Below are 25,761 nucleotides of genomic sequence, written 5' to 3'. Positions count from 1 at the left end.
CTTCAGATGTCTTACAAAGACTTACCTTTTTGCACACCCTGTTTGCCATAAGATTGGATCCTGATTTTTGTGTATGAATCTCCTAAATCTGCTTTTAAATGCTTTTATATTTTTATATCTTTCTATTGATTTTAGCTTATATTTTTGTTTTAATGGATATTGTTTTTATATTGTACATAGTGTACACAGCTTCAAGATTTTTAAGTGGTTTAGAAATACTTTTAAATAAAAATATACATACAGAATTTCCGGCCCCCAGTGGTTTAACAATAGCAACAACCAAAAGTCGTTCTCTCCCACGCCCTTCATTTGGGCTGCAGAAATCAAGAATGCTTAAGAAAGCAGGAATAGATTCGTGGGTAAATAATTAGGATGCGAGCCGTTTTCTGCTACTGAAAACAAATTCCTGAGCTCTGCATGTGCTCAGAGGCATCTTGCCTTGCAATTCTATGTGCACCTTCTTGAGCCGATATTTTGCACTTGGCATCAATTGGGGACCTCAGAGTCCCAATAGGAAAAAGTAGACCCTCGCCTCGCCAAGCTTAAAGTCTGCCCACCCCCCTGCCTGGAAGACATATGAAGGACAATGTAAGAACTATAATAGACATTCTGGAGAGATTGGAAGTGAAAATAAACACCAAAGCTATGTTAATCTTTGTGGATGCCGAAAAAGCCTTTGATAATATTTCTTGGATTTTTATGAAAAGAAATTTAGCAAAAATGGAGGTTGGCCAAAATTTTGTTAATGGGATTAATGGTATTTATTCTGAGCAAAGAGCTAAAATTATTGTAAATAATGTGGTCTCAGAAGAGATAAGAATTGAGAAAGGAACAAGACAAGGGTGCCCACTCTCCCCCCTGTTATTTATTTCTGTCCTGGAGGTTTTGCTGAATATGATAAGGAGCGATGAAGGAGTTAAAGGAATTACAGTGGGTACAAAACAATATAAATTAAAAGCCTTTGCAGACGATTTAGTACTGACTTTGCAGAACCCTGAACAAAGTGCTGCAAGAGTATTGCAGATAATTCAAGAGTTTGGCAGAATGGCAGGCTTCAAGCTAAATAAAGGGAAAACTAAAGTACTAGATAAGAATTTGACAATGCAAGAGAGACAGAGTATAGAGGACTGCACAGGACTGAAGTGTGTGAAAAAGGTGAAATACCTAGGAGTTAATATGACGTCAAAAAATCTGAATTTGTATAAGGATAATTATGAGAAACTATGGAAGGAAATCCAAAGAGATTTGGAAGTATGGACAAGGTTGAAACTGTCTTTAATGGGCAGAATAGCAACTGTTAAAATGAATGTATTGCCGATAATGTTGTTTTTATTTCAGGCCCTCCCGATAGTAGATAAGATGAAATGTTTTCAAGAGTGGCAGAAGACATTGTCTAAATTTGTCTGGCAGGGGAAGAAACCCAGGATTAAATATAAACTTTTGACTGATGTAAAAGAAAGAGGAGGATTTTCCTTGCCAGACTTAAAGATTTATTTTGAAGCCGCAGCTTTTTGTTGGTTAAAGGAATGGTTTCTGTTAGATAATGACGATTTGTTGGATTTGGAGGGCCATGATAACGCATTTGGTTGGCACGCATATTTATGGTATGATAAAGTAAAGTTGCATAAAGGTTTTAAAAGCCATATAATTAGGAAATCATTGTTTAATGTTTGGATTAGATATAAAGATTTGTTGGAAAGAAAAACTCCTAGGTGGATCTCACCACTAGAGGCAAAGAAACCTAAAATGACAAATATGGATGAGAATAGGCTGAAGTACAAAGATATTCTGATGGAGGTGGGAAACCACTTTAAGTTAAGGCCATATGAACAATTGAAAGATAGGCTGAGCGATTGGTTTCAGTATGTGCAGATAAATGAAGCATTCAAGCTAGATAAAAAAATTGGATTCCAATCAGAAAAATCGAAATTAGAAATGGAATTATTAGAGACAGACAACAAGAATCTATCCAGAATGTATAATTTGTTGCTAGAATGGCATTTGAAAGATGAGCAAACAAAATCGGTTATGATCGAATGGGCCAAGGATTTAGGCCATAATGTGATGATGTCGGAGTGGGAAAAATTGTGGAAGAAGGGTATGAAATTTACGGCATGTACTGTGTTGAAAGAGAACTTGATGAAAATGATGTATAGATGGTATTTGACGCCGGTCAAGTTAGCTAAAATGTACCACAAAAGTGATAACAAATGTTGGAAATGTAAGCAGGATGTTGGCTCATTCTATCATATGTGGTGGACATGCCCTAAGATAAAAGGCTTCTGGGAAATGATTTATAATGAATTGAAAAAGATTTATAAAAATACATTTTTGAAGAAACCGGAAGCCTTCCTACTTGGAATAGTTGGGGAAGAAATTCCCAAAGAAGATGTTAATTTGTTTATGTATGCCACCACAGCTGCTAGGATTTTAATAGCAAAGTACTGGGAAAAAAGAGGAATTGCCTTCGAGGCAGGAATGGAAAATGAAAATGTTGGATTATATGGAATTGGCAGAATTGACAGGAAGACTCCGAGACCAAACAAGTGACAAAGTTCTAAAAGATTGGAAGAAATTTAAAATATATATAGGGAATGTATTTGACAATTAGATTTTGAACATCCAGGAAAATAAAGAAGTTAAGGCAATAGGGAGATAATATAAAATTGAAAGCGAGAGACTATGGTAGATGATATATAAGATGAAATTTTGAAGTGTTAAAGGGATTACATGATGGGTAAGAAAGATGATTTAGAAACTGCTACAGAAGTTTATAAAAATGGAAAATCAGATAGTGGGGAACTGGGGAAGCCAGAAGACAATGAATATAAAAATGGATTGTGGATGATATATTTTTTTTGTTGTATGTTGTTTGAAAGTGTTTTTGTATTTTTGTATTTTGATGTTTTTTTGTATTTGTATTTTTGTATTTTGTATCTTTGTTGATGTGTGTTGATAAAACGATTAATAAAAAATATACTGATTGGGGAAAAAAATAATAAAGTCTGCCCACCCCTACTGTAAATTATAGGGTGGGAAGTGGTTTTTTTCTCTAATCTGAGTTGACATCCACTCTAATTGCAAATTGCCAGTTTACCTTCCAGTTGACTATATAAATAGAGGAATATATTAACTCCATGAGAGTGAAGGGAATTTATGAATGTGGAATAAATCCATTTACAATAACAAGAGTTCCCAGTGAGATGAACATGTAGCCTTTTTGAGCATAAGTACCAGCTTCCCTGTGACTTTCAAAATGATCATTATTAATGCCAATTAAACAATTCTTTACACTTCTCTGGGTTCTTTTATTTGGACATCTAGAGGCATTTTGGCAGTGCCAGAGAGGATTTGGATCCCCAAAGCACTAAAAGAATACAAACCCTATTTGTGACAATTGGCTTTCCAAACCCAAAGAATGCTTCAGGAACTGGGGAACAAGGCCATATCTGAGGGATATCCTGCTTATTAGCAAAGGACACATTAACAGGACGAGTTGTAATTTCATTATTCCATACAAGATTACTGCAATTGTGTCTATGCGGGGACAACTCCGGAAATAAACCCCAAGCTTCAATTTGTGCAAAATGTGAAGATCAGAGCATATAAACCCAGACTTATTTCACCTGCTGTAGTTATCTATTTGTTTCCGGGATTAACATCAAGTGTGAGTATTGCCTTTAAAACTGAACAGCTTAAGGCCAGGTTGCCTTTCAGAAACTGCCTGCTCCTTCATGAGCTTGCCAGGCCTTGGAGACCTTGCTCTCTGTAGTGCCTGTATACGAGATCCTGTGTGCAGGCAAGAGAGAAGGTGCCTTCTCAGTGCTGGGGCTGGGATTGTGGGGTTGCTGGTGGAGATCTGCTGGACTTTTTATTCCAGCTAGCTTTTAATTAATGGCCCACTGGTGTGTGTTTTTTTAAAAAAATGTATATGTATTTATAAAAGTAATTATGTACCCCCTCTCATAAAATATCAGGGCAGTGTACAACACCATTAAAAACAACAAAGTAATCATTAAAATAACTGGCTGGTCAAAAGGTTGTAAACAGCTAAAGCAATTATTTCTTTCCTACCCAACTCTTAATGCTGTTAGCTGAGTGGGAGTTTACATAGGGGTCACTACCATTGGGCAAAATGCACTGATGTCACAGAGGGTGTGGACAGCCTTCTGCCCCCACAGCTGAGAGGCAGGGGAAGCACCTGTGGTCTGCCCAGATCAAGCAATGGCACCAGAAGATACTGATTCTACATTCGATAAGTAGCTTGTAGTAGCTAAAGTATACAAATGCTGCTTATACACCCAAGGCTCCTGAGTAAAAATGGTTCCAGGAGGCAATATGTGCAGCTAACCTCTTTCCGTGTATCTGTCCGCAGAGATGAATTAACACTCTCTTCTTTTGTTTCTAGATTAAGGACAGAAGAGACTGACTTGTACAGCTGGAACAGGGTCATGCTGTTGTTCTCGCCTTTGAGGATGGTGTTCGATTTTTCTGAAATAATGGCTTGCAAGGTCCGGTTTCCGCTGCTTATGTCCTGATGTTGAACCTGATAAAGCAAGGAGAAAATGCACACAGTTGTTCATTCCATAACCACCAAGGACATTCTTGCTGCTGAATGCCAGAGTAGATGTGCTGTTATTCTTAGTCTTGGTCTCCTCCTCTTAGCCCTTGTGTGGCTAGAAAACAAATAGCAGATGCAGATGCTTACGGTTCAGGTCAGGACCATGATATTCAGCAAAAGGCTTTAAGTTCCCCAATACCTGCAGTTTGCAATAAGAAAGTTTTCAGATAGGGGCTTAGTATTTTAAATGGGCTATTGACAACATGTTTCTATAAAACAGAGGAGACACCGCAGGTGGAATTTTCCTTTCTGAGAAAAACCCACCTGCTGTGTCACCTCTACTTTCTTTACTTTTCTTTTCATCCCACCATCAAAATTGGTGGGATATTGAGAGGGATATTAGGTGGGATATTGGGAATATTGGTTGGGGGGAAATGTTCAGGGGGACCAGATCAAGCCCCTGAACTGTGTGGGTTCGTCACCCTGGATTATCTGTTCTGTGGCAGAGCCTTCCTGTGGAGAAAAGACAACCACTCACTATCTGCACTTTCTGGAAACAATTGGAGACAGTTTTGTTTTGACAAGATATTCCAGCTGGATAAATGGTTGCAGGCCCAGTCGTCGTTCTCCCCAGTGCGCTCCCCCCCCCCCCCCGAGAAATGAAAGACAACTGAGACTGGTTATGGATTGAAACAGGCCACAACTTTATTGAATACAGATGAAAGAGGTTTGGCTTGGGCATGGGGCAAGTAAATACGTCCAGCCTGCCTGCCGGAAGTGAAGCAATGGTCAATCCACACCTCATGGCCACTCCCTGCCTCAGATCCCTTTAACGAGATGGAGAGGCAGGCAGAGACTACAACCTCCCCTCTATCCCAGATTGATATTGCCCCAATGCCCAACCAAGTTGTGGCAATTGCTATGAGGTAGGCAAAACCAACAAGCTGGTGACAATTTGCTTGGTGGACAAATTCCTACCTGGCCCCAGAATACAGCGAGCACCTTAGCCACCCTTTCCTCCCATCAGGACAGTAGGCCAATCCTGGGATTCCTTGGGGGAGACTCTGCCGTCTAGCAACACCGCAAGGGTGAATGGACTTCTTTGCCTTGAGTGTCTATTTTGTATGGCACCGGTTTTGTTTTAAATGTATTTACTCGTGTGTGTGTGTTTGTTTGTTTTTAACTGTGTTTATTGAACATCACCTTAAGACGGCTGCATAGTAGAATGTGATAATAATAACATAGATAGCAAAGTTTAGGCACAGACAGCAGAAGCCAGTGAAGTCACACCTACCCTGACAGTGGCATTGGTATAAACGGTGTCACCATAGTTGTTGCTCACACCAATGTTAATCCATAAAAGAAAGTTATTGTCTGCTTCTCCAAGTGGAAGGTAAACTGAGGGTAGGACAGGCTCTTGTCCGCAGTGTAGAAGAGAATCTGGAGGGAGGGAGGGAGATTGGTTCAGGTGACAGAGTGGGGCACCAATTTTTCCATGGCCCAGTTTGACAGCAGCAGCAGCAGGGCATTTCTTGATCCGTGTTAGACTTGGATTGCAATGGCCAGGTGCACATTTTCTATTTACATCCAATGGTTCTAACACAGGGTGGGGTGGGAAGCCTGTGGCCTTACTGTTGCTGCTGGACTACAATGCCCTACAACTGAGTAGGGAGGGGCAGATTTCTCAGTTTCGGTTTCTCATTTTTCCAGTCTTAAGTTCAGTTCCCCACATTTCCACATCAGCTTGTGATATATTTATTTTAAATTCACCATGAAAATTCATTTTAGTGTGAATTTTTTCCAAATACACACATTTCTTATGCAATTTTGCAAAACTATTGCCCCTGATATGACCCATTTCCGTATGTTATTTTCAGTTCTGCACACTTTAGTAGTAGCTTAGCTACTACAAGCTACTTGTGGACTGTAGAACCTCAGACCCAGCATCCAAATGTGGCCCTCCAAGCTGCTCTATTTGGCCCTCGAGACTCCCTCTAGGCCACACCCCTTTCCTAGGACACACTTTCTCCTGCCCCTGCTCTGCACCCTCTAGGATAATTTTGCCAGGCTGGGATGTGTCATTGAATTGTGAATGTTTTTTATTTTATTTTATTTATTTATTTATTTCAGTTATTTATATATATTTTTAATGCTTCTTGCTTACCTGGATGGATGCCCAAAACGTGCCTTTTACTGGAATGTAACCTACTGTATAAAGGTAAGAAGCACCCTTTTTGCTACACCACTTCTGCCTCTAACCCCACTAAACACTGGCATGCCACCCCTATGAGAATATACAGCTACAGAGCAGAGGTGCCTCCAGTTAGAACATGTGGACCAGAACCAACCTTAAGACAAACAGGGAATGCAAGCAGCCACCCCTGACTCTTACTTGTCTCCAGGTAGAAGCAGTATGTGAGTGAGGAGCTGTCAGCTGGAAGGCACTGATCCACCAGACAGGGAGAGTGGCAGGAGATGGAGAAGCTGGTGAGCACTGATCCTTGAGCAGGAGATACAGTACATACTGGGGCTACAGGTGGAGGCAACGTGCTCACAGTATAGGTGTCTTCACCATATTTGTCCTCACTCATAGCTGGCAAATTCAGAAAGAAAACAAGTCAAAAGTGAGTTTGCTATGGTTTGTATACTGTTGAGACATAAAAGGAGCACTTGGCTTTTTGGATTAATACTACTTATACATTTTGCTGCACTGCAGCAACACCTGTGTGGTCATGCAGTGGCCATGCTTCACCCTGCCTCCCCCCCCCCAACCAATCACACCTTAGTAGCAGCATTTGTATACAGGCTCCCATCCGTGTCAGCTAGCAGCTATTTTAGAACCCCCAAAATGCATTGCCTGGCTATGCCTAGACATCTCCCAGCAGCCATTCCAAATGTCCCCACAGTTCCGAAAAAGGTTGGAGCCCTGGAAGAGTTTGTTTCAATGCCCATCGTAGGTTTCATCCTACAGGGCTTTGAAATATTTGCCGTTCTTTGTGCCACGGAGAACTCTGAACTGCACATTTGTTGTTGCTGTTATAATGCTGTTAATAATATGCTAATCTTCTACCTGAAGATGTCTTGGAAACTTAAATTGGTTAAAAATGTAGCGGCCATTTTACTGGCTGGGGTTCCATTCCGTTCTTGCATAATCCCTGTCTTAAAACAGCTGCTTTGGTTGCCGGTTCATTTCCAGGCTCAATTCAATGTATTAACAGGTTTATGGTTTAAAACCTTAAATGATTCAGCCCCCCAAAACCTGAAACACAACCTCCTTCCCTATAGATTGGCAGAAGAGACCTCTTGGTTGTTCCACCACCCTCAGAAGTTCAGTTGGTAGGGCATTCTTTGTGGCAGCCCCTAAATTGTGGAACTCCCTCCCCAGAATGCTGAAGCACACCTCTTTTCTCTTGTTTTTGACACCTGAGATGTACCCACCTTATTTCTGTGATTTCTGTGTTTTAAACTGTTTTAAACATTGTCTTTCAATTGTTGTAAACTGCCCTGGGGGTCTTAGAGTGAAGGGCAGGTAATTAATAATAAAAATAATACTCCGTAGTGCTTAGAGCAGCTTACAGGTAGAAAACAAAGAAAGTTCAATAGCATGCAGTATCAAAACTACCAACTGGAAGCAAACAATTACTATTAAATCCATAGTAAATGCAGATTATCCAAATTCTGGCTCTCCCACCTGTTACTTTAATTCGAAAAGCTTCTCCCTGGGTTTGTAAGAAGGAGCTGTTCAGCACCAACATTGGTGTGCCACTCTGAAGCAAAGTGAGGGAGCTTTGTGGGAAAGCATGCAAGCTACAGCATGGTGGAAGTGGATTGGGCTGGTGAGGGGAATAAACCACAAGGGAAAGAGAGAGAAAAAGCAGAAGAAACATAGATTAAAACATGGGTTTGTGGTCACCTTTCTACTATGTCTAGTTCTCAAACAACAAGTTCTCACCTAGCTCTCAAACAGCTGCATTAATCTCTCCCCTGTCCCTTTTAAAAGGACAACCAGCTTTCGACAGTCTTGCCTTCTATCTCTAAGGGCACATCCAGACTGTGGTTAATTTCAGGTCATCTAGCCTCCTCACAGAGAAATCAAAATTTGAGTTTTAATTTTTTTTTATTAAATAGGTATCTTGCCAGGGGCAGCAAATCCATCAATGATACAGTATTTTTTAAAAAAAATATTTATATAAAACATTTAAAAACAATTAAAAGCATCTGAAAACATACAAAAACAAAAAGCACAATAAAAACATTAAACAAATTTAAAAAGAGATGTAACTATATCATGTGTCTGGATAGGCCTGCTAAAAGATAAAATGGTCATTAAATAGCCAATGTCATCTAATCTTCCTGCAAACAAATCAAGACAAACGCTCAATAAGCAGGTTGTCTGCTGCTGGCTATTTAGTGAACATCCTTCTGATTTGTTTGTGGGAAGGTTAGACGATGTTATGTCGAAGCAAGTGTCATCTCACACACAGGATGGATCTGTCCATTTCCGTTCTCTCCGTTTTTCATTTTTTACAGTCTTAAAATCTGTTACCCATATTTCTGTAGCCATTTGCAGATTTCTTTGTAAATAATTCTCATGAAAATTCATTAGCGTTTCAATGCAATTTTCTCCAAATAAACAAATTTTTAATGAAGTTTTGCAAGTAATTTTTCCTAATATAGTGAGTTTTTGTAAACATTGTTTTGTTGGGGAACTGCACCATAAAATTCAAATAAGTATAAATTTTGAAAGATGGCTGTATTTTGTTTTTCATGTTGTTTCAGAAAGTGCAAATTTTGTTGATTCAGCTTTTGTGTGTGTACAGAATTTCTGACATGGGCAACAGGCTCACCTTTCTATGGAATGTATGATCTAAGTACCACTTGTACAGCGTAGCCTTTGAGTCTGTCCCCACAGATGCTAAGAGCGTCACATCTTCAGTAACATTCACTGGTTTGCAGTTCGTATTGCAGCTAGGAGGAATGCAGGACATGCAGTTAGCAAGCTCAAGGAACAAGCTAAGGGGAGTTTGCTGTGTTTGCTTACCAAATTAGCTCTGTGCTTTTGGGTGGAATTATATAATCAACTAGATGGCCCGGCCACATGTTGTTGTGGCTCAGTCTGTTAAATGGACCCTCAGAGTCCCCCTTCAGACTCCCCTCACCTTCAGTGTCCCCCTTCATTTTTTTGAAATGTTTTACACGTGTTCTGTTTAGACAGGCTCATCCCTGTGACTCCCCCCCACCCTGTCCCAACCCGTGAGGTATCCCACTCCCTCCTCCCCCCGGCTCATCCCTGTGCTTGTTCCCACCCTGTCCCAACCCATGAGCTACGTCGTCCCCTCGCCCCCCACCCCCTGGCTTATTTCTGTGGCTGGGCATACCCTGTCCCGACCCATGACCTATCCCGCCCCCTCCTCCGCTCACCCCCAGCTCATCCCTGTGATTGGCCCCACCTGTCACAACCCATGACCTATCCCACCCCTCCCCCACCCAGGCGAGCCCCCACCTCTACAGGGCACAGTCTGCAAAGCTGAGCCGAGATGTGTGGAGAGGGAAGCGTTCCTAGCTGCTGTACCAGTGTAGCTGTCGCTAGGGGTGCTGTTTTTCAACATCTCCTGTGCTCCCAGCATCCCCGGCTGTCTGAGTTTTGTGTTTGGGAACAGTGGGTTTTAGCTGCTTTACCTGCCATAGGTGTGACATCTGTCCAATGTAAGTGCATGCAAACACTTGCATATTCACATGTGACATTGTGGCCAAATTTGAACGCGATCAGGCAAGCGGTTTTGGAGAAAAGTCAGCTTTAACAAACATGGACCTTCTACATTTTTTTATATATAGATGCTGTGCATCTGTGATACTCAGAACCGGGATTCTCGAATGTCTTCCTGTTGAAGAGATCTACTGTTGCCTAGTTGGCTTCCCCAAGCACACCTGACCTGTAAGGGTGGCATTTTGCCACCCTTCACCCTCTCCATGCATCTAAGAAAAGAGCCTGGCTGCTGGATCAGGCCAGTGGCCCATCTAGTCCAGCATCCTGTTCTCACGGTGGCCAGCCAGATGCCCTAATGGGAAGCCTGCAAGTAGGACCTGAGCACATTGGCACTCTAGTCAGTTAAGATTCCCAGCAAGTGGAATTCAGGAGCAAACTGCCTCAGACAGCTTCTGTGTGAGGCCTTCACCTGACACTGTCAGAACCTCAGAGCACAAGGAAATAAATAAAGCGCAGCACACCTGATTTGCAGGTTCATATCCTGCTTTGCTGTAATGTAGAGGCATTGCTCATCCTGTTTTTCTTCTTTTGCTGGACTTTTGACTGTAACTTTCACCGTCACTGCAGAGCTGGGAGGAGGTAAGCAGGCCGGTGGGATCCGGATCTCTCTTTGGTCTGTGAGGATGGAATGCTCTTGCACACATTGGTCCCATTCAGGCCAGCAGTAACCTTCAAAGACAATTTTCAGCTGAATCATTTGAGAGAACCCAGCACCCAGTGTTGTATTTTTATATTGGACACTTTACCCCCATATATGCATTTTTGTATACATTGTGTGACTGGAGAACTGCACTGCAAAATTCAGAGGTGTCAGAATGTCAGTGGGTGACTGTGTTTTGGTGCTCATACTAAAATGTGTGAATTGAGTAGGTTCCGCTTTAAATGTGAACTGAATCCAATGGATCTCCCAGCCCAAAACTCGGGTAAACAAACCAAACACATCAGCTCGCTTAGAACATGAGGAAGATTTCATATTCTTTTGAATGGAGCGTTCTGGTCACAATTGTAAAGGGGAGACGGCAGTGAAACAGAACGTACATACCGCAAGACCAGGTGTAGGTAGAATTAGTGCTGTCATCAGGCCAGCCAAGAATGAGTGTTGTGAAGAGGCTGGCATGGCGGCTGGGCTTAATGTAGATCTTGTTTTTCCCTTTGTCATCCTAAACCAGAAAAGTAATTGTCAGAGCAGTTGCATCTCCCATGTGCAAGCAGACACAGGAAAGAGGTAACCAGAATGAACAAGGGGTTGGAGCAACTCCCCTATGAGAAGTGGCATGAGAAACGTGTGCAAAATTACGCTTGGTGTGAATAAGATGGAGGGTACCTTAATCTGGGGCTATCCAGTTAAACCGATTGGCAGGGGATTCAGGACAGACAAAAGGAAGTCCTTCTTCACTCAGCACATAGCTGAAGCATGGAATTCGCTCCCACGAGAAGTGATGGCCACCAACGTGGGAGCCTTTAAAAAGGGGGTTGGACAGGTTCCTGGAGGATAAATCTATCAGTGACTACTAGCCAAGATGGCTGTATGTTACCACCACTGTTGGAGGTAGCCTGCCTCTGAATTCCAGCTGCTGTTTGTGAGCTTTCCAGAGGCAGCTGGTTGTCCACTGTGGGAACAGGATGCTGGGCTAGAGGGTCTGATCCAGAAGGGTCTTATTCTTAGGTGTGTTGCATCTTGGGACAGGTTTTCCTTGGTTTAAGTACCTCTCGCCTCATTGATGTCTGGTGAGAACTTTCCCTTTTTAAAATCTTGTCATGATATAAGCCATTATCAGTCCCACATTGCAGACAGGGAATGAAGGCTGGAAGAATGGACATTCCGAAGGCTCCGTAGCGACTTCATAGACATGCAGGAATTTTTTAGGCATCTATTTTCTTTTATTAACTGGTTTTGTTGGTTGGTTGGTTTTGTCTTTGATGCCATCCTAATAGTTTCGCCGAAGCACAGCCAAACATAAAACGTAGGCTTCAATACTAACCCCACTTGGGAGTAAGTCCCATTGAGTTCAGAAGTCCCATTGAGTTCAGAGTAGGCATAGTTAGGATTGTAGCCTCAATAAATACAGTGGCTTATACCCAACATTGGTCCTACTCCAAGTAGACCCACTGAAATTAATGGACACGACTAACTTAGGTTTATTCATGTCACTGGATCTATTCTGAATACAACTTACTTGGATACAACCCAACAACAGCGCAATCAAATGCATACTTTCTTAAAGGTAAATCCCGCTGCGTTCAGTGGGGATTACCCTCAGGCAAGAGGGCATAAGGTATCATCTTGAATAAATCCAGTGTCTTAACCATGTCATCACATTACGAAGAAAGAAAAGCCGTTCATTAATCCCTGTGAAATATTTTCAAAAGGATTTTTTCAGTTATTTTCATTCTTTCTTTTAATAGATACTCACAACTCTTTTTTCACCATGTACATTGGACTGCTCTTTGTCCTCAAGGGGATCTGTTGAACACAAAGAATAAATCAGAAGGCTTCAATAGCACCTGCAAATGCCATGCTGACCTTTTCTGTATAAATCAAGGTTATTTTTCCAGGTCTGTGTGAAAGTTACAGAGCAATTGGTAGAAATTGCTCCCCGAAGCATCACAGTGTATAAGGATTCAGTTTGTTCCTGGGGAGGAGGGAGAAAGACTTCATTTATCAGGGCCTCATGCTGCCTTGTACTAAGCACCCAGCTGTTCCATCTGGTCCCATGTCTCCATTATATGGAATCTATGCCTAGCCAAATGCAGAGGGGGAGGGGCAACCCTTTTCAACCAGTGTGTTGAGGTGGGAACCTTTTCCAGCCTGGTGGCTACATTACCTTGTTAGGAACCTTCTGGAGTCCACACACTGATGTGAGGCATATGTGTGCAAGAAGCCGGGGGGGGGGGGTGGAGAGAGAGAGAATGGGAACATTGGGAGTGTCATATCAAACCAGAAGTGAAACTAGTTCCACAGGGATATGTTACCAACTGCAGGAGTGCTTGTTCGTTTCCCTTGTCCTCTGATTACCGTACTTTTCCATGTATAAGACTAGGGTTTTTTTAAACTTTAGATTAAGGTTAAAAATCTGGGGGCGTCTTTTACACGGATAGTGCATATGCCCATTTTCTAAATTTGGGGTCCCCAAAAGTAGTGGGTGTCTTATACATGGGGGTGTCTTATACACAGAAAAATACAGTATATACAGTGGTACCTCTGTTTAAGAACAGTCTGGTTTAAGAACAATTTGGTTAACAAACTCCGCAAAACCGGAAATAGTGTCTTGGTTTGAGAACTTTACCTCGGTCTAAGAATGGAATCTGAATGGTGGAAGGGCACCGGCAGCAGGAGGCCTTATTGGGAAAAGTGCACATCGGTTTAAGAATTGTTTTGCTTTAAGCATGGACTTCCAGAACAGATTAAGTTCATAAACCAAGGTACCACTGTACTTGTAATTAAAACAATAATAAAAAGACAGCAGAAGTCTGTGGTGCCCTCTCATCAAAAGGATAAAGGTAAAGGGACCCCTGACCATTAGGTCCAGTTGTGACCGACTCTGGGGTTGCGGCGCTCATCTCGTGTTATTGGCTGAGGGAGCTGGCGTACAGCTTCCAGGTCATGTGCCCAGCATGACTAAGCCGCTTCTGGCGAACCAGAGCAGCACACAGAAACACCGTTTACCTTCCCGCTGTAGCGGTACCTATTTATCTACTTGCACTTTGATGTGCTTTCGAACTGCTAGATTGGCAGGAGCATCAAAAGGATACCAAATCCTGTAATGCTGTTCTTGTGACTTCTTACCTCTTGGAAGTGGGAAGCACATAACAGTATGAATAAAACGCAAAGGAAAAGAAGACAGAAGTATAATTTAAAAATTATGATTGCTCTTCATTTTATGAAGTCATCATTTGGCATAATCAAGAGCCTGCTATTACCTTCTTCGTGAGAACTGTTAGATGAGACGATTACAGTTCCTGCATCAGTGCTCATGTTTGAGAAGGCATTAATAGCAAACACTTTGACCTGGAAAGTACCTGGAAAGACAACACGGGAAAAGGTAAATAAGGGTGAATAAGAAGTTGGAAACCAAAGAGCCACTGAGCCAGGCAGATTAAGAGGTAGAACACCTATTGGTGCCAATCAGGGAAGTGTAGCGCCTTGTAAAAAGGGGGTGGCGACATGGCTTCATGTGCCTTGATGGACAAAAAAAGAGAAAAAAATGGAGCCAAAAATATTAGTACAAGACAAGTCCCTTTCACCCATGATTTTATAGCACTTTGAGTGAACAGGGTGCTTTCATTTATGTGATATCTATATCTATTATTTTTTAACGTATCAACGTTGGCAACGCACAGTGAAACGTTGGCAGTAAAATAATAATAATAATGAATTAAAACACAAATCAAATATCTCATCCCTTGGAACAGTGAAGCAAGGGGTGGGGAAGGGCCATACATCAGCATAGCTGCCAAGTTATCCCTTTTTTTAAGGGAAATTCCCTTATGCTGAATAGGCTTCCTCGCGAGAAAAGGGAAAACTTGGCAGCTATGTACATCAGTGGTAGAGCATCTGCTTTGCAAGCTGAGGGCTCCAATTTCAATCCCTGGCATCTCCGGGTAGGGCTGGGGAGACAATACTGTGCTAGAAGGACCAGTGGTCTGACTCATTATAAGGCAGCTTCCTATGGTTCTCCATTCTTCATAAGATTGGGCTTTGGTCTCATCCAGCTGGGTTCTGATCTTCTGTCCCAAATACTGGCCATCTGACCAGTCTCAGGGCCAGCCTCAGTTTTTGGGGTCCCCTTGTGCCAGATGCCCCCAGTGGGCCCAGTCCTCCTCCTTGCTGTTGCTCACTTGCTTTCCTTCAACCACTCAGGGGGAAAGGGAATGGGAGCTCCTCCTTCTCACCCCCATGTGGTGTATGTATGGTACACTGCAAATTCCTCCTTCCCTTCTCTTTCTCTCTCATTTTTCATACTTTTAAAAGAAGACTCATCTAGCTCTCAGTTACATGTTTGTGCTTTTGTGTGGAAGTACCTTCAGACTTCACTGGGATTCTGTAGGTCTCGGCGTCTCCTTCGGTGAAGTCCTTCAAGTGGGAAAAGGTCTCATTCAGCCCGGTCACCTCAAACCTCAGTTTTTCAGGAGACCCATGATGTACAGAGACTTTTATCTCCAGATCTTCTCCTAAAACCACAGAGTGGGAGCTTAATATGGCCTGAAGACCAGAGATTGCTTCGACTAAATGAACCGTCAGGATTTCTGAAACATCTGCTTCCGTGGTGTTGCTGGACGCAACTATTTCAAGATGATGGACACCAGGACCAATCAGCCGTTGGGATACGCTATCCAGGGTGAGATTGTGAGGAGCAATTCCTTCCTTCACCCTGGACTCCATCAGAGTTTTGTTGTCAGCCAGCACGGTATAGGTCACTCCACTACCTGAAAAGGAAAAATGGTTTCCAAAATGTGGTGTAAATTATATCTCGTTTCGCATCCTTTTGCAAAACATTTAAACCTTTACAGTATGTACTAAAGACTATATCAGTTTATTTACCGTAATACTTTAGCAATGTGGTTTATTTACTTATTTGCCACCATCCATGTGCATGGCATTACAAAAGAATCAAATATAAAAATAATAAAACCGATTAAAAAGAAAGCAGAGGCAGATGTCAAACACAGCAGCGCTGAAACAAGCAAAAAAAATCCATCAAATTTACAGTTTTAAATGACAGAAATCAGCTACAACATGCCTTTGGGAATAAAACTGCTTTCTGCACCTGTCTAAAATGGGAACTCAATGGACCTTACCTGGTTAGAGAACCAATTTCAAAATTTGGAAAAGTGTGAATTTCAAGGGAAGACTGTGCTTTGGGACGTGTATGGTTTAAAAAAGTCTGAATTACATGGATTTGCCTTCAAATGCAAACTGAATTGAATTTCTCCCTAAGCATGAAAGGTGTTTTGTTTTTTTTAAAAGGACAGTTCCAGCAGAAGTCTCTCCTATGTGCTCTGAAAGTACATTGTTCAAACTACTATTGATCTGCAAAATAATATATAAACAAAAATGAAGTGATGGCTCTGACCTCCATTAAGTTCCACTTGAATCCATAACACCTCTTCATAAAGAGTCCTGCAATGTGAAGTGTTCCCTACTTCATATTTGCTGAAGCACCCAGTCACCAAAAGCTCATCCATTTTGTCTTGCACGGTGATCAGTTTCTGAGCTGTGACGTGCCACTCGCTGGTTGTGCACTCCACAAAGATGGTGAATTCGCCAGGAGATGTGAAGCGATGGGTCACATTGCTAGTCAGGCTTAAGGTGCATAATGGAACATGTTAGAAGCAGAACAAGCCAAACCTGCAACAAAATGTTGCGGCGCAAGTGTTCCTGTTTAGGATTTTTTAGTCAACCAGCAACCACACCCTGTTCCAGGATAATCCATTCCATTCTCCAACAATGCTCATATATGCATTTTTCAAGTTAAAATTGCATCAGTTTTGTAGCATTTAAAGCATTCATTTCATTCTTTTGCTGTGACATTGGAAAGCCTTGCTCTCTCTCTTCTACCTAGAACGGTGTTTTTCAATCTGTGAGCCAGGGGCCAACCAGTGACCCTCAGTCCACTTTCAGGTGGGCTTCAGCGCTTCAGCCTGCCCACTCTGCCCTGCTTGTGCTGTAGCCTTTTGGCTGAACTGATGCCAGCACCCTACCTGGCACATGCAGAATGCAGGCATATGTGGGAGCCCCATAGAGACATGAGATATAGCATGCTGTAGCATGCAAAGCTAGAGGGGAAGGAAAGGAATGAAAGAGAGGAAATGGACAACAGGCAGACAGAGTAGGGAGAGAAGTGTGAGAGAAGGAAAGGGAAGAGTGGGAAGGAGGGAGGTGAATGGAACAGGCAGACCAAGGCAGAGGAAAAAGAGAGCTGTTTGAAGCTGCTTCTATACCTTCTGGCCCCTCCACTTCACACTCACATCCCAGTCATCCTTCTTTCCATCCCCTTCACTTTATATCCTTCTGATGTTCCAGGGGCTGCATGCTGGTGGTGGGCGTGGCCAGAAGCAAATGTGGGCGGAGCAATGGAAGGGACTCTTACTTTGTACAGGGGGCTACATAACAGCCATGCAAAAGCAAGATGTCTCAACAAACATACACCGTTCCATTTGCATCCGGGCAAGGAAGATGCAGTCTGACATCTCAAAGACACATCCCAGTCAGAGGTAAGGTCTGGGGTGACAGGGAGAGTCTCGAGAACCAGTTGGGAATTCAGACCCCAAGCATGAGGTTCTGCTCTCCTGATTTGGGGCATCACTGACAACTCGAAAGGTGTCTTCAATCATCACCATCATCAAATAAGAAAACAACAAAACCTTCACCTCCTTATCGTCTGGCTGCAAAAACTTAGACTTACGTTGGAGGGTAGTATGGATCAATAGTGTTTCCGTCTCCGGTGCTAATGATGCAGGAGAGATTGCCAGAATAAGGAGAGAGTAGCCACTTCACTGATATGGTGATGTTTTCAAAGATAAAGCTTTCCTCTGTCACAGCCAGTCGCAAGCCTGTAAAATAGTGCACAGAATAATAGCACCTCTCTGCATCCTTGGGGAGGTCAGGCGTGTGAAATTGCCTTGTACCGAATCAGGCTGCACTGGTCCATCTAGGTGCATGTTGGTCACTGGAAGATGCTTCCCAACCTGCTGGTGGTACCTGTGGGTGTGGGTGGAGAAAGTGCTGCTGCTTACCTTCCATGCAGTGGTATTGAACGGATAGGTAGCTTCCCAAACTTGGACAAGGATCTCCAAAGAAGGTCCCATCAGCTGCAACCTGACATGCCTGGAGTCCATGGCACTGCCCTGCAAGGTTTGATGCAACAGTATGTCATTTTCGCTAATATGATGATTTTCAATGTACACTTTACCACAATGTATGCATTTTATATGCATTACTTGGCTAGAGAACAGGATTGCAAACTTGGAGAAGTGTGGGTTTTGAAGGTTGGCTGTGTTTCACTTAGCGCCTTGTTTTGGGAAGCGCAAATCACATATTTGCCTTTACATGCACACTGAATCAATTTTCTCCCCCCCCCATCTGTGTTCAAAACACTGAAGTCCCTTAAACCTTACCTGCAACTTCATCCTTTACACTTATCCAGCTACATTCCTCTTCGACATCAAACTGTAGGGGTGTCTCTAGCACACAGAAGTGAGGTGTTTTTCGTCCATAGAAGCTTTCTCCAATCTGAATTACTTCTCCTGAGCCACACTGCACTGTGGCATTGAAGTTGTCGCAGGCAATGCTTTGGCCTGATTCTGTGCACACATACAAGAAACACCATGTGTGGCATTGTTGGCTAAAGACACAGTCCACTTAAAAGCAAGGCCATCACCGTTAAAACAAACATACATAGAACTATCATCATTAAAAACAAATATAAAATCAGTAAAACTTTTAAAATAGTGCTCTATGGGATTGTGATAATTTAAATGGGTTGCTCCAAGCTGACCATTTTTAAAAATGTGTACAATCCTGGAGAAAAGCACACTAGCATTATTTTTCCTCTTAACCCTTCCCTGCCCCAGACGATGAATCTCATGCCTTTACTTTTCCCAAAAAGTTGAGTGGGAATTTCAGAGTTGAGAGCACTTCCAGAATGATCCTCTAGGTGGCATGAATAAGATTCAGAAAAGAACCAGGAGAGAAAATTCTAGCAACCACGAGTGAGACCTGCAACAAGATGTTGCAGACAGTGTACAGGTAAAATGCTTCTGTTCAGGGTACAAACCTTTTGCAGGATGCCTCATCCCACATCCCCTGCAGCCCCTGATTTGGGTGAGGGGTTCTTCAGAAATCATTCAAAGGTTCTGTGGCCACTGACCAAGCTCACTGAATGGGACTCCATCCTTCTTTTGTGCTTCTCCAAGCCCCCAGGGTCACCTGAGCATGCTGAAATGGGCCTGATTTGGCCCATTACTGCTGACACTTCCCACTTGAGTTCATTATTGGAGGAAATGAGAGCATGGCATTGTGCACACACTGAAACTGCTAATAAACAAATGTAAGGGAAATACCGTAGCACTAATCAAGCGAGCTATAAATATACATTCTCAAATGCATGGGTTAGGTTGCTTTACGGAGGACAGCCTGCTATATTTGGTGTCCTATGTTGCACCTATAATTATAAATAAGCACATGTGTTTTGCCGCAGATCTGTGTTCTGTGCAAATCTTAACTCTTTTGGGGTGATGTGTAGTGCAAGTAGTTACCCTTAAGTTTGAGTTCAGGACCTCTTACCAAACTCGCAAATAAAGTCAAACTCCTGGCTGCAGTTCTCTGTTACACCCCAGTCATAGCCGGCGTTTTTCAGGATATAGCCACACGACGACGAGAGAACGGAAGGCAGGTCTTGGTGCCATTTGCTGTAGGTGATATTCGAGGTATCGAGCCAAACCATGGACCCTGCATGGAAGGAAGCTGCGTCATGAGTGCACATGCCCCTCCTACTTGAACAACTGGGATGAGCGAATCTGTCAATTTATGTTTCTCTCATTTTCTCCTTTTTTCCAGTCCTGAATTCAGTTTAGCGCATTTCTGCACAACGGTGCAATTTTTTAAAAAATTGCGATAATTTGTCAGCATTTCAGTGCACTTTTCCTAGCAAGCAATTTTCCTCAATATAATGCATTTTTGTATGTTATCTTCACTGTTATATGCATTTTCTGAGGGGGTTTTTCCCCCCTTCAATTTTAAAATTCAACCATTAAAACCAGAAACTTGCCTTAAGAAAATAAGATGAAAGTGGAAATATCCAGTATTCTGCATTTTTCCATTAGTTAGATATTGATTGTGGGAGGTAGTCACATTTTTGCATATCTTATGGGTTCAGCTCAAATAGGACTATGTCGCCAGTTGGCTAATATCTCACCAGTAGTACAGTGAAAAAAATCTTAGCATAAATGCAGCATGCTTGTTTATTACATTTTCACTCCACCTTTCTTCCAAGGATCTCAAGATAGCAACATAAAGTTCTCCTCAGCCCTTATTTTATCCTCAAAACAAACCTGTGAGGAAGGCTAGGCTGAAAGAGTGTGACTAGCTGCCCCAAGGCAACCCCACGAGCTTCATGGCTGAACAGAGATAGAAGCCAGAGTCTCCATAGTCTTGGTCTGGTACACTAACTAACCAAGGTGCAGTCAACCATGGTGCTCTCCAAATCATAAAATCATAGAATCTTAGAGTTGGAAGGGACCCCAATGGCCAAGGGTCGTGGGAATGTACTCCAGCAACATCTGGGGGATCCCACACTGGCTACTCCTACTCTAACCTCTACACCGGGAGTGAGAAACCTACGGCCCTGAATATGTTGTCAGACTCCAAATCCCATCAGTCCCAGCCAGCATGGCCAATAGTTTGGGATTATGGGAGTTGTAGTCCAGCAACATCTAAAGGCAGCCCTGTTTAGGGAAGTTTTTCATATTTAATGCTGTGTTGTTTTAATATTCTATTGGGAGCCACCCAGAGTGGCTGGGGAGACTCAGCCAGATGGGCGGGGTACAAATTATAAATTATTATTATTGTTATTATTATTATTAAGGACTACAAGGTTCCCCACCCCTGCACCGCACTATGCTAACATGTCCCCCTGCTCAACATTTCACAAAACAGGGATACTATTTTTTCCTACCTTCAGTAGTTTCATTGGAAGAAGAACTGTAGGTTATGCCGATCCACCATTCGATGTCCTGAGAGATGTGCTCCTGCAGAAACATCTGGGTTTCTTCGTTTTCAATAAAGACCAGATGGCCCCCTCCTCTCTCACACCAGCTCTGGGCACTCGTGAAAGTGCGCTGGAGCCTTACAAACTCATAGCATGAGCTATTGAAAGCCACTTGGAATTTTGAACATGGTATACCCTCCACGAGGGAGAAATCCTCTGCAGTAGAACTGACGACAAGAGGGATGACGAGGCTTATGATGAGGAGCTGCATGTTCGATTCAGCAGCTTACCAAGTCCTCTTTTGGGACAGATGCAGCCCACCACTCTTTTTGACCTTTTCTGCAGATATTTGGGGTGTCATTCTACTCTGGCATATGCTTTTCTCGCCTCAACCTTCCCTTCCCTGGACAATACCAGCAATGGCTCTGCGGAATAGCTTGCTCCCAATAAGCAAAGGTTACTGCACAGGGGAAAACATTTTTTTTTCTTAATGCCAAGATGTGCCAATGGATATGAGACAGGCCATTGTACAATTGTTCAAATAAAGACGGTCACAGTGGGCTTTAATTTATAGCCTTTCATGTGAGTAGAGAAGATTACTTTGATATACACACCCACTGGACATATGGCAACCAAAGATAAAGGACCCTGTAAAAGAAGCTATTGTACCTTAGCAGCTGGGCATTCAACCTCAAAATAACCATTTACAAACTCAGAAAGCTGGTGCACCATAATAATCAGCCAGAAATTCTGTATCTGCAATGAGACATTGGAGTTGTGTTTTTCCATTCAGTGCGTAAACCAGGGCATGCGCGGGAGAAGGGTGCATCCCTCCATGTTGGCTTCTTGTTTCCCCCCCAATGAATTTCAGTTTTCCACATTTCCACATTCGTTTGCAATTTTATTTATTTTGAAGACCTCACGAAAATTCACCAGCATTTCAGTGTGAATTTCTCATGAAATACACATTTTATATGCAATTTTGCCTAATATTTTCCGTGCTATTTTCACTATCAATGCTTATGCACACTTCACCCCAGTATATGCATTTTTGTACATATTACCTGGGTGAAGACCTGCATGGAAAAATTCAGAGAGGTGTGAATTTTGAGAGGTGGCTGCAATAAGCTTATTATGCAGGCTTTGCTTGATGGTCTGGGGAGAAGACAATTTCCTCCCCTGATACCAGTTGTAACTGTGGTAGGGATGTATTGGCCAGTGCCCATGAAATTACCAGCACCAGTGAGGAACTAGACCAGGCATCCCCAAACTGTGGCCCTCCAGGTGTTTTGGCCTACAACTCCCATGATCCCTAGGTAACAGGACCAGTGGTCGGGGAAGATGGGAATTGTAATCCAAAACATCTGGAGGGCCGAAGTTTGGGGATGCCTGAACTAGACAGTCCATCAAATGCATAAGGAGAGAGATGACATTCAGTTGTCAACCCAACATTCAACTTGTGTATGGGTGTGTGTGTTTTGGGTTTTTTTTTTTAAAAAAACACAAACCTTTGCTTTTGAATAGTTTTGTGACATTGGGGCAGGGGGAACAACACTAACTGATGCAGGAATTTGATCAACTGAACCTCAGACTAGAAAATGAGAAACTGGGAGGAACTGAAACTAGCAGATTTGTCAGTTCCTACTTGGTTGCAAGTACTTATCCACTTAGAAGAGGATGCTTTGATTACCAATAACTGGTTAAAAAAGAAGATTATTTTCAAAAGATGGACTCACGCTGTGACAGGAAATGTATCATCCTATATGGCTTTCAGCCTCTGACATACTGGTACTGACAAGTATTTACAAGAAATTCTCTGACCTTGCCTTGATAACTAGCCTGGTGGTTGTTATACTTTTTACCAGACCTGTCATCCTAACATAACATGCTTCTGTGATGCTAAGCTCTCATAATGTCTTTATAGCTGTGCTGCTCCTAACCAGTTTCGCAGCTGGCAACTTAGGTGGGACTGCTAAATGCTTGATCAGCCTTCTGTGATTATCATAATACTATTTCTGCTGAGGGATGGAATCAAGGCTTGCTGTACAGACACCCTTGAGTCTAACTCTGCAGAAGCCTAAATCTACCCTCATTGACCTTGCATGGGTACATCCACTATTAGTCATGCTTCCCTTCTCTTCTCTAGCTTTCCGAAATTTAGAATATACAATCACTGGAGCACCGAAAATGAGGGAAGAGGCAGAATGGTGGCCATTAGTCAGTGCTGCCATTTTTTTGGTGGCAAATCCTATTTTCCTCTCAGAATACTGTATCCTGGAATGACAAAATGTACAAGATATTCTGGAAAAATAAAATGATGGCTCCTGTGAGTCAACAACTAAAATAAGCTTTCGATACCCAAAGGATTCATAACTGAGATCCTTTTTTCATATTACATATGTCTCTATCCTTTCAAGAAATCACCCCCTTGGATATGCAACTGTGTGAGTTGACCCTTACACAGAACGAGCATTTTTTCAGGACTTAACACCTGCTGTTCTGAAATCATTTACTCCAAATAGTCCCAAAGAAATTGGGTTCCTCATTCCCCACAAGTTCTTATTATACTTTACAGCCTCTTGGCTCATGGTATAGACTGCCCTCAATGGAAGGACTGTCTCACACCACCCCGTTCCAGCCAGCTCAAAAGGGCATAAGAGGACAAAGGGACTTTAAGGTAAAGCATTATATTGTAAGTCACATCACAGTACACAGGCATGCATTGTTTAGCTGGTAGACTCCTGGTATGTTTTTCATTATGTTCCCTTAGCCAGAAGGGGCCATGGCTCAGTGGCAGAACACATGCTTTGCATACTTAAATGTTTTGTGTCAGCTACTGGTGTATCATGTAGGTTGTGAAAAACACAAAGGAGAAACACTCCTGGTCTGAGATGTCAAGGAAGAAGTCTTGGGCAGACTCTGTTTCAGGCAGCTCCATATGTCCTGGAGGCAGGGAAATGTTGTCTCCATCTTCAAAAGGGGGGGAAAGAAGACCCAGGTAACTACCGACTGGCCAGCTTGACGCTGATACAAGAAAAGGTCCTAGAACAGATAATTAAACGATTGGCTTGTGAGCACTTAGAAAAGGATGCTGTGATTACCAAGACCCAGAATGGGTTTCTCAAAAACAAGTTGTGGCAGACGAATCTCATTCCTTTGATAGAGTTACTAACTTGATGGATCAGGGGAATGCTGTGGGCATAGTGTATCTTGATTTCAGAATGGCTTTTGACAAAATCCCTCATGATAGTATTGCTGAGAAGCTGGTAAAATGTGGGCTGGACAAGGTAACTGTTACGTGGATTTGTAGCTGTTTGACTGGCCGAACCCAGAGTGCTCATTAATGAATGCTCATAATCCTGGAAAAAAGTGGGGTGCCACAGGGTCCTGTCCTGGGCTCGTTGTTATTCAACATCTTTATAAAGACTTGGGTAAAGGAATTGAGGGGATGTTAATCAATCTGACACCAAACTGGGAGGAGTAGCTAATGCTGCAGAAGACAGAATCAGGATTCAAGATGACCTTAACAAATTGGAGAAATGGGCCAAAACTAACAAAATGAATTTCAGTAGGGACAAATGTAAGGTTTTACATTTAGGCAGGAATAACCAGCTGCATAAATATAAGATGGTAGAAACCTGGCTTGCCACTAGGACATGTGAAAAGGATCTGTGGTCTTTATAGACCACAAGCTTAACGACAGCTAATTCTATTCTAGGCTGCATCAACAAATGTATAGTATCCAGGATAAAGGGAAGGAATACAGTAGTCCTGCTCTATTCTGCCTTGGTCAGAACCCACATGTAGTACTATGTCTAGTTCTGGGCACCACAATTTAAGAAGGATATTAACAAGCTGGAACATGTGCAGAAGAGGGTGACCAAGATGATCAACAGTCTGAAAACAAACCCTTATGAGGGAGCTGGGTAGGTTTAGCTTGGTAAAGAGGAGACTGAGAGGAAATAGGATAGCCGCCTTAAAATATCTAAAGGGCTGTCACATTGAGGATTGAGCAAGCTTGTTTTCTCCTGCTCTGGAGGGTAGGGCCTGAACCAATGAATACACGTTACAAGACAGGAGAGGCCAATGTAACATCAGAGATAACTTTCTGGCGGTAAGGGCTGTTTGACAGTGGAACAGACTCCCTAGGAAGGTGGTGGTGGACACTCCTTCCTTGGAGCTTTTTAAGCAGAGGTTGGATGGCCATCTGTCACGGATGCTTTAAGTTGAGATTCCTGCATTGCAGGTGTTTGGGCTAGGTGACCTTCAGGGTCACTTCCAACTCTACGGTTTTACAATTTTGTTATTCTACTAACCATTAGCCACACCATCCCTGAACGTTGGGCATGTTGGCAGAGGCTGATGGGAGTTGTTGCTTTTTTTTCTTGTAGGAGAACTGTCATAGCTCAGTGGTTGAGCACCTGCCTTGCAGGTAAAAATCCCCTGCAGTGCTAGTGTTGACAGTTCAGAGCTAGAAAAACCAACTTGATATAAGGCAGCTTCCTATATCCCTCTATGCAGGGGTGGGCAATATTTGTCCCATCCCCCCCGATGATGTTTAGCTACAACTCCCACCATCCTTACCATTGGGCATGTTGACTTGGGCTGATGGGAGTTGAAGTTGGACAATAGAAGGAATGCACTACTTTGGCTATTCCTGCTGGAGGGGAAGGACTGTGGCTCAGTGACAGAGCACCTGCTTTACAAAGACAAGGTCCCAGGTT

At 42.7% G+C, this 25,761-nt stretch overlaps 1 protein-coding gene across 2 annotated transcripts in view; it reads right to left on the bottom strand.

Annotated features, from left to right (window-relative positions):
* LOC118087369 (polycystin-1-like protein 2) overlaps positions 1–24,384 on the bottom strand; it is a 55,284-nt gene extending 30,900 nt beyond the window's left edge. For both annotated transcript variants that reach the window (XM_035119945.2, XM_035119947.2), the window contains exons 1-16: positions 21,005–24,384; positions 19,615–19,779; positions 18,447–18,632; positions 18,066–18,176; positions 17,735–17,882; positions 16,403–16,632; positions 15,351–15,755; positions 14,250–14,348; positions 12,743–12,792; positions 11,371–11,488; positions 10,790–10,997; positions 9,409–9,529; positions 8,253–8,394; positions 6,954–7,154; positions 5,856–6,001; positions 4,352–4,546 (exon numbers count right to left, since the gene is read on the bottom strand). In XM_035119945.2, coding sequence (XP_034975836.2) covers positions 4,352–4,546; positions 5,856–6,001; positions 6,954–7,154; positions 8,253–8,394; positions 9,409–9,529; positions 10,790–10,997; positions 11,371–11,488; positions 12,743–12,792; positions 14,250–14,348; positions 15,351–15,755; positions 16,403–16,632; positions 17,735–17,882; positions 18,066–18,176; positions 18,447–18,632; positions 19,615–19,779; positions 21,005–21,308 — 2,829 coding nt within the window. In that variant the 5' untranslated portion in view covers positions 21,309–24,384. The remainder of the gene's footprint in view (positions 1–4,351; positions 4,547–5,855; positions 6,002–6,953; positions 7,155–8,252; positions 8,395–9,408; positions 9,530–10,789; positions 10,998–11,370; positions 11,489–12,742; positions 12,793–14,249; positions 14,349–15,350; positions 15,756–16,402; positions 16,633–17,734; positions 17,883–18,065; positions 18,177–18,446; positions 18,633–19,614; positions 19,780–21,004) is intronic.
* Positions 24,385–25,761: the final 1,377 nt, after the last annotated feature.

The sequence above is a fragment of the Zootoca vivipara genome, chromosome 6, assembly GCF_963506605.1.
Source record: "Zootoca vivipara chromosome 6, rZooViv1.1, whole genome shotgun sequence".
NCBI lineage: Eukaryota > Metazoa > Chordata > Lepidosauria > Squamata > Lacertidae > Zootoca > Zootoca vivipara.
This window is presented reverse-complemented; position numbering and strand designations above follow the sequence as displayed.